At 53.9% G+C, this 15209-nt stretch overlaps 1 protein-coding gene across 2 annotated transcripts in view; it reads left to right on the top strand.

The window, feature by feature from the left end:
* MDGA1 (MAM domain containing glycosylphosphatidylinositol anchor 1) overlaps positions 1 to 12857 on the top strand; it is a 61901-nt gene extending 49044 nt beyond the window's left edge. Inside the window, exons 11-17 of one of the 2 annotated variants that reach the window (XM_060615384.3) lie at positions 532 to 709; positions 947 to 970; positions 2009 to 2164; positions 2651 to 2785; positions 6956 to 7086; positions 7300 to 7408; positions 8149 to 12857. In XM_060615384.3, the coding sequence (XP_060471367.1) occupies positions 532 to 709; positions 947 to 970; positions 2009 to 2164; positions 2651 to 2785; positions 6956 to 7086; positions 7300 to 7408; positions 8149 to 8240 (825 nt within the window). In that variant the 3' untranslated portion in view covers positions 8241 to 12857. The remainder of the gene's footprint in view (positions 1 to 531; positions 710 to 946; positions 971 to 2008; positions 2165 to 2650; positions 2786 to 6955; positions 7087 to 7299; positions 7409 to 8148) is intronic. The other variant, XM_060615385.3, reaches the window with a different exon arrangement.
* Positions 12858 to 15209: the final 2352 nt, after the last annotated feature.

The following is a 15209-nucleotide window of genomic DNA, read 5'->3' as shown; positions in this document are numbered from 1 at the left end:
CCACAGAATCTCTAGAATGCAAGGCCAGAGCTATGCGGATGTTTTGTATAGTCTCCTTCGGTGTAGTTCTGCCCAAGGGGCATTAGGTGTGGAGGGTAAAAGTGTGGCTCTGGGGCAGACTGCCTAGGCTAGAATCCAGCTCTGTATGAGCTAGGGCAAACTGCATCTGTTTGGCCTCAGTCTCTTCATCTGTAAAATAGGAGTAATTATAATGTTCCACCTCATAAAAGTGTTATTTTGAGGAGTAAATGAGTTAATAATGGCAAATTACTCTGAATAGCGCCCAGCACACTTTTGTTGTTCGGTACGTGTTGCTATCGCTTACTAAGACAGCTCTAGGAGGCAGGCATAGAAGGAGTGATTGTCCTATCTCACAGATGGGGAAACTGAGGGTCTGGGTTCTTAGTCCTTTATGCTTTCTGCTCCCTGACACTGCCCCCACCCCACCCTCCAAGTCTCACCAGGGCCTGGGCTGGTGCTCTGGTGGAGGGTGTGGCCCGCTGGGCATCTGGGAACTCCCTGTATCTACAGTTGAATCAGCACAACGCCATGGTGAAGGCCATCCCAGTGCGGCGCGTGGAGAAGGGGCAGCTGCTGGAGTACATTCTGACCGACCTCCGTGTGCCCCACAGCTACGAGGTCCGCCTCACACCCTACACCACCTTCGGGGCTGGTGACATGGCCTCCCGCATCATTCACTACACAGAGCGTAGGTGGTGGTGGTGGTGGTGGTAAGGGGGGGCCCATCCCATACCCTGGGGACCCCTTCCAACCTCACCACATGGGTCCAGAGCTTGGGTCCCCCCACTGTGTTGTGTTCTACTCTGTCACCCCTCTGGACCCCAGTCCTGGTTTCGGGAACCCTGTCCCCTGGTGCCAAGCCTGGGCACCCTCTGTGCAGTCCCACACCTCAGTTCTGACTTGGTTTTCCTACTTTGTTTCTCAGCCATCAACTCTCCCAACCTGTCAGGTGAGACAACTCCCTCCCACTTCTTCTTCCCTTTGGGGACACAAAAACTCCCGTGGTGGGAGGAAAAGACCCTGAGAGATACTCAGAAAATGGGTGGAGGCCAGCAGCTGGAAGGAGAAGCCAAGGGGAACAGGGCTGGGCTTGGAGACATGTATATCCAGGATTTATTCTGGGGCTTACAGGTGGTGTGGCAGGGGTAGGGGGGTCAGGGGTGGGAGACGTCTTGAACTCAGGGCCTTTCCTCTTCAGCCAGTACCATTCACAGTCCTTAAAAGAAAAATAGAGACCAGGCTAATCCACATCCCCTGTTCTCTCTGGCAGGGGTACTTAATCTGAGACCCAGGAAGCTGCTCCCCACAAAGGATCTGTGTATAGATAGAATTCAGGGGGGTCCGTGATCCTGGAACATAGAAGGGCATACAATTACTTCTTCATTTTCCCTAACTTCTAGCAGAAGTTTAACATCTCCTTCAGTGATGAACGTAGGCGACAAACCGCAGTAGTAACATCACTACCTGTGACTTTGTCATCAGTACAAACCTGGTGCTTTCACATCACCTTAAAGTTGTTACAGCTATTTCTAAATATCATTAACATTCATTAGAACTTCAAAATCACAGCAGTTATTAGACCCAACACTAGATCTTGTTATTTAATTAGATAATAAAGAAGCCCACTTATTATTATTATTACAACACAGATTTGTTTTTTAAATATTTTGACAGCTGTATCTCAACATAATTGATTTCCTTTGTAACCCTGTGTATTTCATTTTATGCATCTAAAATTATTATTCTGAGATGGAGTCCTTAGCCTTTACTAGATGACAGAGGGTCTGTGGTGCACAAAGGTTAAGAAGTTCTTTTCTGGGAACAAATTTGTCAGGGGCCCAGTTGCCTGGTTTTTCAAGCCCTGAGATCCTGGGTCCACCGTTTGGATGCACGGGACCTGCCTTGGGGTGGCCAGGGAGGGCAAAGCTGGACCAGGGGACCCAAGGAGCCTGACCCTCTTTGTCTCATCCCCACCCTCACCCCAAAGCAGATAACACCTGCCACTTTGAAGATGAGAAGATCTGTGGCTACACCCAGGACCTGACAGACAACTTTGACTGGACACGGCAGAACGCCCTCACCCAGAATCCCAAGCGCTCCCCCAACACCGGTCCCCCCACTGATATCAGCGGTACCCCTGAGGGTGAGGACATGGCCTGCTGCAAGGAATGAAGGACAGCATCAGGGAGGGGTCTAGTGCCAGGGAGGCCAGTCTGAGGCGGGGAACACAGCCCTTCCCTCAGGGAGCCATAGTCTGAGGGGGAGACACAGCCCTGCCCTCAGGGAGACCCAGTCTGGGGGGGAGACACAGCCCTGCCCTCAGGGAGACCCAGTCTGGGGGGGAGACACAGCCCTGTCCTCAGGGAGTCCCAGTCTGAGGGGAGACAGCACCCTGCCTCAAGGAACCCTAATTTGAGGGGGAGACACAACTCTGTCCTCACGGGGATTCGGAAGAAGAGAGAGTACAGTAGAGCTCAGAACTGGCCCAGACTCCGGTGCTGTGCTGTGAGGCAGGGAGGACAAGGTGCCGTGCGGGTCAGATGAAGTCAAGGCAGTGAAGGAATCAGAGGGGAAGAGGCCTGTGTGGGGTGAGGCGGAGGCTGCTGGTGCATCTGCCCCTTCCCAACAGGCTACTACATGTTCATTGAGACATCAAGGCCTCGGGAACTGGGGGACCGAGCCCGTTTGGTGAGTCCCTTGTACAATGCCAGCGCTAAGTTCTACTGCGTCTCCTTTTTCTACCACATGTACGGGAAGCACATTGGTGAGTCGGAGCACCAGGTGGTCTGCCCAAGCGTTGCTGGGGCTGGGAGGAGAGAGGGAGTCCACAGGAGGCTGGGTATTGGCCCATGTGAGGCCTGGGCTTCCCAGCTTAGCTGAATCATATCCTTGGAGGGGGTGTGGGCAGAATCTGGGCAAGGGAGGAAGGCAGAGCCAGCTTGTCTGAGGTTTTGAGATGATGAAGGCTTCCTGAGTCTGCAAAGAAAATGGCTCCAGCCGGACAACATGCAAGTCTTGGAGGAGACGGAGAAAACAGGTAAGAGGTTGCATGTATTGAGTGCCTGTCAGGTGCCAGGTGACCTCCTGGGAGCTCTGTCTCCGTGGTCTCATTATCTCTCACAACCAACAGGTGAGGGCGGTGTTACCATATAAATCAGAGAGGTTAAGCATTTTCCCCGAGATCACACAGCAACCCGAGTTGTCTTCCTCCCCGAAGCCCTAAACACAGAATTGGGAGGGTGCTGTTTTGTGAGCAATGAGGGGAAGTCCTGCTTCTTAAGTGTGGGTGTACATTTGCCCTTGGAAAGAGATGGTAGGAGAGTCACATTAATCAACGAACTCATCATTCAGCCGTCACTTCCAGAGCTCCTGCTCTGGGGCCAGGCATCAGGTGCTGCTACGAACAGGACCGACCAGTTCCCATCCTCGGGGCACCCGAAGTCAAGTGGGAGAGACAGGCATTGAACAGCTAATTGCAGCAGATAAGATTGAGCAGCCACTGTGACACATGTCCACAGCAAGACAGGGGCCAAGACAGCTGGTAACAGGGACTGACTGTGGGGGCTGAGTTATGGAAAACTCTGCTGAGGAAGTGACAGTCTTTAAAATTTTTATTATTTGTTTGTTCACTTATTTAGGGGACAGGCCATGTATTTTGCATGGGTCAAAGGTACAAAAGGTACATAATGAGAGCCCCCTGCTCGTCTCAGTCCTCCTGCTGCCTAGAACCCTTTCCCACAGGCAACCACTGCACTTAGACTTGGGGGCAAGTTTCCAGAAACGCTTTATGCCTACAGAAGCCAGTACATGTGTGTTTGATTTTGCCCCCTTTTATACACACTGTTCTGTGTCTTGCTTCTCCCTCTGAACTGTACATCTTGGGAATCATGCCTTATCAGACCACAGAAAGTTTCACAGTAGAGGAAGTGACTTTAAGCAAGAGTAGACCTAATGGCTCTTTATGGACAAGTCTCCCCAGCTAAAGTAGTGGGTCACGCTGAACTGATTAGCCAGGATGGGGTAGGATGGAAGGTTCTGCGTCCACTGGGGCCTCCAGACCATCCACCCAGACCAATGCACTCGTGGCTGGGTCTGGAATTTGTGGGAAGATTCCTGTGGGGTAGGTGGGTTGGGTGACCAGCCCTGCGCTGCCCAGGCCTGTCGTTTCCATTTGGCTCCTCATTTGGCCTTCCTGAGGAAGACTCTGTAAGCATCAGATCTGGACAGGAGGACTTTCCAGTAGGGATGCCATGGAGGGGCCCCCTGTCCCATGTCATGTTACTGCCCTGCCCTGCCCTCTTCATCACCATATTTTCTAGGCCTCCAGTACCTGATCCGGTCCCTGCCTCCTTCTCTGACCTCATTTTCTGCCATTCTCCCCCTTGGCTCCTACTCAGCTTGAGCACACTGGGCTCCTTGTTTTCCTTTAAATACTCAGGGCAGGTTCTTGCCTTAGAGGACTTTGCTCATGATGTTCCCTGGACTGGAACACTCTTCTCCTCCCCTCATTCAAGGTCTCCTCCTCAGAGAGGTCCCTGAAAGCCCCAACTAAAATACCTCTTTATTCCTTTCCCTGCATTGTTATCTTTATCATGCCCATCACCAATAGAATGTAAGCTCCAGGCAGGAAGGGGTCTTTGTCTTATTCACTGATGTATATCTAGTGTCTAGAACAGCCCTTGGCACGTAGTGGTGCTTCATTAGTTGAATGAATGAATGAGAGGGAGGTCTGAGATTCATGAACCCAAAGTAACTTCTAACCATGAGGCTCTATGGAAGTCCTTTTTCAGTTGTGAGGATAGTCATGAAAGGTTCTTCAGTCAGCATTTAATTATTGAGAACCAATACCAGTTTGATGCAGACTTTCCCTCAAAGAGTCAAATGAGGAGGAGATGTTAATCCCAATAACTATCACACCACAGAGCAGAGAGTGGTCTGGGCCTGGAGGGCTGCAGTTGAAGGACCCAGGGTTCACAGGACACATAGAGGGCTCCCAACTCAAGCCTAGGAAGACTTCTTGGAAGAGAGGACATTGCAAGAAGGATTTGGCCAGGGGAATGTGGTAGGGGAGGGAGTCTCAGGCAGCTGGAAAAGCCTGAGCAAGAGCCCAGAGGCTGGAAAGCTGGGGTATATCTAGGCTCCAGCACGTAGTCCACTTTGGCTTTGCAGGAGGCAAGGAAGATAGGGAAGAATGAAGTGAGCAGGCCCACCATTAAGGGAGGCTGAAGGTCTTGGGCCCTGGCTGATCCCTGTGAAAGGCGGTCCGGAAGCCCCCCGAGCAGGGGAGATGCTGGAGATGAGGGGGTGCTCAGGGGAGAGGACAGAAACCCAATTTTTGTTTAAGTAGTAAAAAGGAGGGGTTCCCCCATTAGTGTCCTGGGGGCAGGGTGGTGGAGGAAGAAGAAAAGGTGGAGATTGAGGGGGATAGGAACAGGGGGAAGAGCTCCAGGACAGGGAAGAGAGAAAGGCCCCTTTGGAGCTGGTGAGGAGCCTGAAAAGTATTGGGCTTGCCTCCTGGCCCCCTGGAAGCTTGCTGCAGCCCTGTCATGGCCCCATCTGTCGGTGAGGGTCCCCACCCAGGCCTAGCTCTGCTGCTTGGGAGGGGGTTTTCTTGCTGTCCAGTTCCCTCCTCTTCCTTCCTCTGCTACCCCACCTGGCAGCTCTGGGCACCAGCTGTCCCCAGACCTTGTGTCTCGCTGACTCTCCTCAGTCTAAGCCAACTCCTTTCATCTCAGGCAGGTAACATTTGGTGGCTCTCTCCCACCGGGGGTCTGTCTATCTGGTGTCACAGATGGTGTGCCTTTGTCTGTGGGCAGAGCCATGGAAATGCCAGCCACCGGGCACTGTCTAAGATTGATTCCCCTTTCCTCTGAGCCAGGTCTTTCACATCACTGGGGGCTTGAGGTGGGCCGGAAGAGCCAGGAAGGGGCATGACATCGCCTGGGTGCTCTTAGCCAAGCCATGATTCCCTCCTTCTTTTCCGGGGCTCCCAGCACCTCCAGAATTCCAGGCCTCTGTGGCTGTGGGCAATGGGCCTCAGCACCCTCCGTCTAATGCCCTCAAAATTGTACTTTCACTGTGCTTACCATGGCTGTGTAGCACAAATACTAACATCTCTCTTTAAAGAAACTCACTCCTCTTGTCTTAGCTTTGTCCTAAGCATCAGTATTAGAGAAACTGTGAGTTGGAAGGACTGGCTTTATTCATTTCTTAAAACATACATATAAGTATTGAAAATTTTAAAATTTTAAAGTCCATCCCTATGCCTCCAGAAATCATCCCATGTATCATGCCCTGCCAGGGGTATGCCCTGTGTGCTTTGGGAATCCTGCTTTGTGCTCAGTCATAGGCCCTGCTGCCCTGGGATAACTCCACTGTTGAGAGGAGGAAGGGGTGTGTGTGTGTGTGTGTGTGTGTGTGTGTGTGTGTGTGTGTATGCCGGGGTGGGGGGAGGATTAGTTGACTAGAAAGGAAGGGGAGAGGGGCACCTGGGTGGCTCAGTTGGTTAAGTCCAACTGACTTTTGGCTCAGGTCATGATCTCACGGTTCATGGGTTCAAGCCCCGCGTTGGGCTCTGTGCTGACAGCTCAGAGCTGGCCTGGAGCCTGCTTCGGATTCTGTGTCTCCCTCTCTCTCTGCCCCTCCCCTGCTCACACTCTGTCTCTCTCTCTCTAAAAAATAAATATACATTAAAAAAAAAAAAAAAAAAGGAAGGGAAGAAATGAACGAAAATTTGCAAGTTGTCCTGATGAATTGAAGCCCTGCTGCTGTCTTCTCTTTCTTGTGTGGAGGTCCCTCCCCCGGGAAAATGGGACAGTGAACCAGTCTGGGATGGTGCTGTGGGCAGTGGCAGAGAGGAGGGTTTGGGGAATGTGGAAGGGTAGGGGTGTCCTTGTCCAGACCTCACTGCCCCCCCTCTTCATACCCACCACAGGCTCCCTCAACCTCCTGGTGCGGTCCCGGAACAAAGGGGCCCTGGACACACACGCCTGGTCCCTCAGTGGCAATAAGGGCAATGTATGGCAGCAAGCCCATGTGCCCATCAACCCCAGTGGGCCCTTCCAGGTGAGTCACCGGGTGTGGGGGCCCCCGAGATTCTCCCAGCCCTTGGGCCATTGCTCTGACCAGGGAGCACTTAGGAGGACTTCATGCTCTTTCTGGGGAGCTGGGGAGAAACTCAGGCAGGGTAGGGGTGGCTTTCAAGTGGACTGAAGGGAAGGGATTGGGGGCTCTGCCTGGCAGAACACCCCTAATCCCTGCTCTCTGACCCCGCCCCAGATTATTTTTGAGGGTGTTCGAGGCTCTGGCTACCTGGGGGATATTGCCATAGATGACGTCACGCTGAAGAAGGGAGAATGTCCCCGGAAGCAGATGGATCCCAACAAAGGTGCCAGATGGGAAGGGATGGGGGAGCCGAATCTATGGGGAGCTGTGTAGGTAGGCACCTGTCCGTATCAGGAGAAGGTGCTGGTGTCTGAATGGTGGTTCAGAGTGACTAGGTGGTGGGATGTGTGCGTCAGTGACTATTTGAGCAGGTGTTGGTGTGTTTGGTACCCACCTTGGGCTCCACGTTGGCTCAGGTTATGGGGCATATGTAGGGCAAGGAGAAGACTAAACTCTGCCCTCCTGTGAACTTACTGAGTTATTTACAGTACCCGAGTGCCTCCTGTGTCTGCGTCCAGGTATGTGTGGGTGCAGATGTGAACGTGTGCCCCACCCCCCAGGGCCAGGTGTTTGTAGTTACAACAGCTGGAATTTGCTGAGTGATGACCATGTACCAGGCAAAGTACAAAGCCCTACATGTATCTGATCTCATTTAACCCTGATGACAGCCCTCTGGGGTAGCACTTACTATTAGACTCATTTTACAGATGGGGAAACTGAGGCCCACTGAGGCCAGTAAATTGCTCCGTGTCTTAGTGAGCTGCAGAGCCAGGATTTGGACCCTCTCAGGCTCAAAGTTAACCCCCACCCCACGCCACCAGACGTCTGTGCTTATAAGTATGTCTGCACAGTGAGGGCAGTGTCTCACTTTAGGTCCCCCAGAGAGAGGGGGAAGCCTGCTAGTCCCTGACATGCTGAGCTGATCAGAGCCCTGGCCTGTCTCCCTTTTCTCTCCTGTCACAGTGGTGGTGATGCCAGGCAGTGGAGCCCCCCGCCAGCCCCACCCACAGCTCTGGGGGCCCATGGTCATCTTCCTCTTGGCGTTGCAGAGATGATGAGAGCTGCGTGGCCCCCCCACCCGGCCCCCGGCACACCAAAGTGTCCGCATCGTACCAAAGACTGACCCCCGCCAGCCGGGGTGCCCAGGGGCAGGGCCGGCCCGCCAGGGAGGGGGCCTGCATTGGCTGCGAGGATGAGCAGAGAACAAGGACAGAGGCCCGGCGCTGAGGCCCTGGAGACAGTCGTTTGACACACGCACACACTCACACACTCACACTCACACACACAGAGATATATTAAAGCACAAGTTTCTACCCGACCTGCCAGCACCTTCTTTTCTGCGGAGACAAGGGACTCGCCCGAATGGCGTCCACCACCCCAGAGACCTCGGCGCCACATAGGCCTTGTCCAACTGCACCTGTGGCGTGTTTCTGACCTTCCCACATTCCTAACTCAAGGCTGAGCCCCGGCCCAGTGGCTTTACCAGACGGGAGCCAGCAGAGGAGCAGACTCAGGAGCCCCACCCTTGGCTGGACTCTGGGACTCCCTGGGATGGGGGAGGCCTGGGTCAAAGGAGGCCAGGGGGTACTTTGTGAGCTCTGTGAATGTCCCCGTGCAGGTGATGGCGAGGGAGGTCAGGCACCTGTTGCACGCACCTCTGTTTACAGGGCGAGAGCTGGAAGGTGGAGATCCCAGGTCACCCTGATCCCTTGACCTGTTCCTTGGACGTCATATCTCACCTCGATGTGCCCCTTTGAAGGGACCCAGCACAGGGTCCTGGGCCTGGGCAGTCTGAAGACTGACACCTTCCCTTCTACCCCATCCAACCCCCACCCCACCCTACGAGGAGCTGGATTCCTGAGAGCACAGTCCCCACCCTAGTCAGCTGGCCTGAGTTCAGCACCCACCTGCATCTCCGAGGAGCCAGGAGGGGTGGAGGCCGGCTGTTTTCTGGGGTGAGGCTTGACTTTGAGAGGGGCAGAGGAGAAAGCCTGCTTTTGTGAGTTTGTGCCCCCATGGCATTTGGGAATAGAGTGGAAACTTCATTTCTTATATACTTGGCATGAAGGAGTGCCCTGGATAGGAGGGTATACATAGAGGGGGTGCCCCTGCAAAGCACTGTCTAGTTGGCTGTTCCCTTCCCTGCCCAGGGTCAGTGAAGGGGTGGGGGGTGTGTGTGGTGGTTTGTAGAGCAGCAGCAGAGGGTGGGGCAGTTGCTGGCCTCCACGTTGCCTGGGAGCCGAGCTCATGCCCTGATCCATGAAAGGGCTCCCTGTCCTTGGGTTCTGGGATAGGAACCTAGATGGGCAGGGTGGAATCTAGACCAGTCCTTCTCAACATCACCCGTGAGACCCCAACCAGCCGTCTATGGGAGAGATGAGGACCAGCTCTTTCCAGGGTGAGCCTTCACGCTTGCGTACGTGTGGCTGTGTGTGCACGCACATGTGTGCACGTGCGTGGGCCGATCTGTGTCTGTGTAGCACTGTGGGGACGTCTCTGGGCAGCAGTGTGTGCGAATATGAGTCTGCATGTGCAATTACACATATCTGTCTGTGAGGCCGGGTCTAAACCCTGTCTCAGTGAGTGCCTGTGGATGTCGGCATGCACGTCCGCCTTCAGGAGGGACACGAGTGTTTGTAGGGGGCTGGTGGAATATACCACTTCCGGCCCTAGTCTGTAGTCTCAAGCTGCCTGCCGCCGCCTGAATTTCTACCTTTTGTCCCCTCTGGATGACAAACAGTTTACAGATGACCCTATTGAAATGCAAGCACCTTTGGTGGGGGTTGTCACAGGGATTCACCCGGAGCATTCTGCAGGGACAGTTGCCCAGAAGGGGCAGCACTGCAATGCCAAGAGGCAGGCAGGGGACCAGAGGACAGGCCTGTGTGATCATCATCACCCACAGCTGGCAGGGGGCTGGGCCAGGCCTGGAGCAGGGCCTTCTGACGCCTGACCAGCCCGGCTGCCTTCTTGGCCCAGCCGAAGCCTCGGTCCGAAACGAGTGGCTCCAGGTTCCCAGAACACGCTTCCATCACGCCGGCTGGGTATTGTTCCTTAATTGTCCCATCTGTGCAGGGTCTGCTGCCCCAACTAGACTGTGAGCTCCTCCTCTGAGCCTTCCAACCTTCTCCCCCACCCCCGCTCCCAACCTCAACGCCCAGCACAAGTGGGCCTGTTATGGAAACCACAGCGGGCTTTGCCCAGCGGGAAGGATGATATTAATCGGTGGTTCCCAGCCCTGGCTGCAGAAGAGAACCACCTGAGGGTATTTTAGAGAGCCATGATGCTTGGGTCCTACCCCCAGAGGTTCTGATTTGATTGGACTGGTTGGTGTTCAGCCTGGCATCAGAAATGTTTAAAAGCTCCCCAGAAGAACCTGGGAGTGGGAACCAGTGGCCTATCACCTGCCAAGTGCTTCCTTTGTGCCCTTGCTGGGGTGGGTATGGAGATCCAGGGATGAAAAGCACCAGGTACTTCCTCCTTGGGACACTGAGGTCCTGGGTCCTCACGTGTGGATGGGTGAGGCTGGTATGTGTGTGTGTGTGTGTGTGTGTGTGTGTGTCACTGCGCGTGCAGGCAGGCCTGCAGGGAGTGTGGGTGTCACTGTGTATTAGCATTAACAGTGTGCGATGAGAGCACTTAGAGTGTGCCAGTCAGTGTGTGTGTGTGGGGGTGGGGGGAAGATGGGGTCTGCAAGGAAGGAGTGTCTTTGTGCATCTGTGTGTGCCTGTGATTCAGCACCTCTGTATCAGTGTCACTTGTGCTGTGTGTGTCTTTGAGTGCCTGTGGGTGTCAGCACTGTTGTGCTGGTAGGTGGCCCATCAAGACCCCCAGCCCAGGGGAGACCAGGCTGGGCAGGATCCAGTGCATCTCCCCCTGGGGCAGTCTCGCCCTCTGGGTCAGGGTGGCTGAGGCATTTTGTGGCCTTAAAACAGGGAGTCCAGGGTCAGCCCTCATGGTGTTGGGGTTTGTTCAGCCCTGTTGCCCCTGATTTGATGTTTTGGGGAGACCCCTAGGGCCAAGTGCTGTACAGTTAGGAGAGGGGAAGTCTCAGCTTGGCTGTCCTGCCCCTGGGACCACAGACAGCCCTCCAGGGTGCCCAGCTAAGCCTGCGGACCACACGCGCATCTCCTAGAATGCCCCTCCCACTTGCCTTCTCTGGGATATTCTGCCATCTCTTTCCCTTTCATTCTTTCTCCCTGTGCTCGCTGGCTCAGGCTCTCATGGCCAGGGTGGGCCTCAGAGGTCTGAGCCCCTCACCTTGTAAATGGATAGGAGCAAGGGTGGGGGGGCTGGCCCAAGGTCACATGGCTAGTTGGGGTGGAGCCAGCCTTGGAAGCCGTGCTCTACAGCCCCGAGGGTGTCACACTGCTGGCCACTGCCTCCTGCTGGCAGCCAGACTGCCCTGTCTCTGGGTGCTGGTACAGATGTGACTGGGCACCTGCTCTAGGAAAGGTGCTCCCTTCCTGCCCCAAATTCTGGCCTCTCATCCCAGGCCACCGCCCCTCCCACCCCAGATCAGGCCTGGGTGCCCTGTGAAAGCTGCATCCCTCTGCCCACCCAGGCTTTAGCTACTGCCCAGGTTCCCAGACAGAAGGGACTGTTTCCCTTCCCTGCCCTCTGTCTTCACATGAGCCTGGGCTCCGAATGAAGGTCAGTGTGTCCTTGTGTCCTCATCCTGTGGACTTACCCCTAAGGACCAGGAGGGCAGGGGTGAGAGTGTACAAATTCTTGTATTTTCTTCTCGCTGGATTCGAGGGGGTTGGGGGGGGGGGTTTCCAAGGTCTGTCCCAAGGAATGGGGTGAATGAGCCTGCACTGGGGAGTCCCTGTGGGGCCCCTGGTTGAGGTTCTGGGCTCTGGGGAGCCCTCCTCATTTCCACAGGCAAGATAGCACACCCCTTTCTGTTGAGTCAGTGCTATGTGTGAGGCTGTGTGTCTGTGAGGGTGAGGGTGGGGGGTGTGCATATGAATGTGTGTGAGGGAATGTGTGTGTGAGGCGTGTGAATAGGTGTGAGGGTATGTGCTGGAGTAGAAGGACCACTCTTTCCTAGAGATCCCTGGACCCTTAGAGCTGGAAAGGACCTTAGAGACCATTTAATCCAGTGCCCACACTGTACAGGTGAGAAAGTTGAGGTCAGAGAGACGGCACTTGTCCACCATCACCCCTCCCTCATGTCACCTGCATTCGTTTCCCAGGGGCTCCGCTAGACGTGCCCTCCCTCCTGGCACCTCCCCACCCCCCACCACCGCTCCCATAATCACAATCTCAGCTCGACTCTGCAGGGCCCTCTGCCCCTGTGGCCTCCAAGCACCCTTCCTGCCCCAGGTAGCCAGTTCACCAAGGCCTTTATCCCCAACCCAGAAGGGGCAGGGGAAGGAGGGGACTGCTCCAGCCTTGAGGCCTCATAGACTTGAGAGAAAAGCCAACCCCTCCATGCCCAGGCTCACCCCACCACCAAGGTAAAAGCACAACAGGAGACCCTCATTATTGGGTGAAAGGTATTGGGGTCGTTGTAGTCACACGACCCCGTCCTCACCCCTTTGCCTTGCTCTCTGTCTCCACCCCAGCCTCTGTCCCCCCCCCCCTTTGTTCCTCTTTCACCCCCAAGCCCCCCGAAATGTAACCTCTAGTTGCGGACGCGGATGTTTCAATAAATAAAGCTGCAGTGTTCTAGTGCTTCGGGTCCGGCTGTGTGTGGGGCGGCAGGTGGGCCGGGAGGGGGCGCTAGTGAGCTGCTGGGGTTCTTTTCAGGTCAGGGGGAAGAGCCTTTCTCTTTGCCACCTGCCGTTATGGGTCCTCCTCTGCCTCCCCGACAGTGGGAACCTGCGTTCCTGTCTCCAGCCCAATGAATTCAGTGTCCTCATTGATTTATTCCTTCAAGAAACACTGGCCAAATACCACCTTCGTGGAAGCTTCTGCTAAGTGGGGGAGATGGACACGAATCTAATCATTACACCAGGAAGCACATCATTATCAATACAACTAAGGCTGTGAAAGAAAGTAAGAGCATGTTCTTATTTGGGTTGGAGATTCAGGGATGACTTCTCTAAAGAAGAGGCATTTAGGAGACACCCAAAGAATGATTGGGGTTGGCCTACCAGGGCAGAGGGGGTCTTCCAAGCAGAGGGAACACAGCATGTGCAGGCCTAGAGGGCTGAAAAACCATAGAAGGCTCAAGGAAGGGGGAGGAGGATGAAGAAGGAGGAATAAAGTTGGTCAACCACCGTATGAACTTGGCTTTTTGCTTCTCGGCACCCCGGCCTACCGTCCCTCCTCTGCTCCCCTACCCGATCCCCTCACAATCCTCCCCTCACAATCTCTGGGTTCCTTCCTGGCTCCATCAACCCCACTATGCTCTCCAATTGGGTCTGCCTCCATCATTCACCACCAATGAGCTGCCCACTTGTCCCTGAATCATTTTGTACCAACCTTGTCCTTTTTCCCAGACCCTCCCAGAATCCTAGAATTTCAGAGCTGAGAGGTCCTTAAACGTCACTTAATTTCAACCATCTATCACTGTTTTCCTTAGGAGAAATAGCTTGCCTACATCACAGGGGCAGGAAGTAACGAGGAAAATTCACTCTCCTGTGCACACTTGTGCAGTGACTCCAAATCAAGGGCATGGGTGTCATGATACAAACTACAGCAAGATCAAGCAAATGACAGGAAGAGTCTCACATTACTTGGTTACAATGACTCAGGTAAGTAGAGCAGATAGTTTCACTTCCATGCTCCAGATAGGGAAAGTGAGGCTCAGAAAGGTGACAAGACTAGGGGTTCCCTATCCCAGCTTTATCCGATCATATCTGGGATAACTTGGGATTATTCTTCTAAGAGCCGAGGACCCACCACTTGGTTAGGTTGGCTCATTGTGTACAAGCAAGAGAGAGACCCACTGTAGCTCACTCAAGTACAGGAGCATTATTGTAAGGACATACATAGTGAAGGGGAGAGCTACTCTCAGAAATCCAAACACAAGAGGTGTGAGAGGTATGGGATTCTTGAACCAGATGGCATTCTGGATTCAAGGATGACCTAGGAGTTTATGACCCTTCACCTGTAACAATGGCCACAGATCCTTATCCTACCTATAGAGGGGAAGTCTAATTCCCTTCTTCTTGAATCTGTATTAGTCTTAGTGACTTCTTTGGCCAGTAGAATATGACATTGTGAGATGAAGATGTCTTCAAGGCCCCTTAGGACATTCTCTCTGGGAGCACTGAACTACCACATAGGATGTCCAACTCCCCTGAGACCAACATGCTGGGGAGACCACATGAAGGGCTCCAGTTGACTTTCCCAGTAGAGCTCAGACTTCCAGCCATCCCCCTGTTCCCTCAAAGCACTAGCTATGGGAGTAGAGCTGCCTTGGACCATTCAGAACGGACCTTCCACTAGCTGAATACCTTTGCCAACGCCACAAGAAACAGAAGACTCGTTGAGCCAAGCTTTGCCCAAATTCCTGACTCACAAAATCAAGGGATATAAATAAAATAATTATTATTTAAAGCCCCTGAGGTTGGGGGTAGTTTGCTACAACAGCAATAGATAAGCACCCTGGAGTGATTCAGCCACTTTCCTTTCTTCCCTTTCCACTTGGCCCACATGGTTCCTCTCCTGACTTTCCTACATTAGCCTCTCCAGCTCCAACTGTCCTTCACAACTTTCCAATGGCAGCTCCCCTTCAGTCCCGATCACTGACTCAGCCTCTCTAGAGAAAGGGCCGGCTGGACTGGCCCACCATTTTGTGCCTAGTCATAAACGCATCATTGGGCAACCAGCTGACTGGCCACCCTGGGGTCAGCCCTGGTCTAATCAGCTGGGTAGGAGGAATCATGCATATAAAACATGACTGCCTATGGCCTGCTGCTTCTAGGAAGGCTGAGACTTGGCCCCCTTCAGAGGGGCAGTGGCTGGCAGGCACCATAAATGTACCTCCTTGGTCCTCCCCTCTGTCATGTCTCCTCTGATGACCATCTGCTCCCAGGGCCACAGTTGTACAGTGTGTAAACTATGAAAGT

Source organism: Panthera onca, chromosome B2, assembly GCF_046562875.1.
Source record: "Panthera onca isolate mPanOnc1 chromosome B2, mPanOnc1 haplotype 2, whole genome shotgun sequence".
In the NCBI taxonomy this organism is placed as follows: Eukaryota; Metazoa; Chordata; class Mammalia; order Carnivora; family Felidae; genus Panthera; species Panthera onca.
Note: the sequence above shows the minus strand (reverse complement) of the source record. Positions and strands in the feature narration are given on the sequence as shown.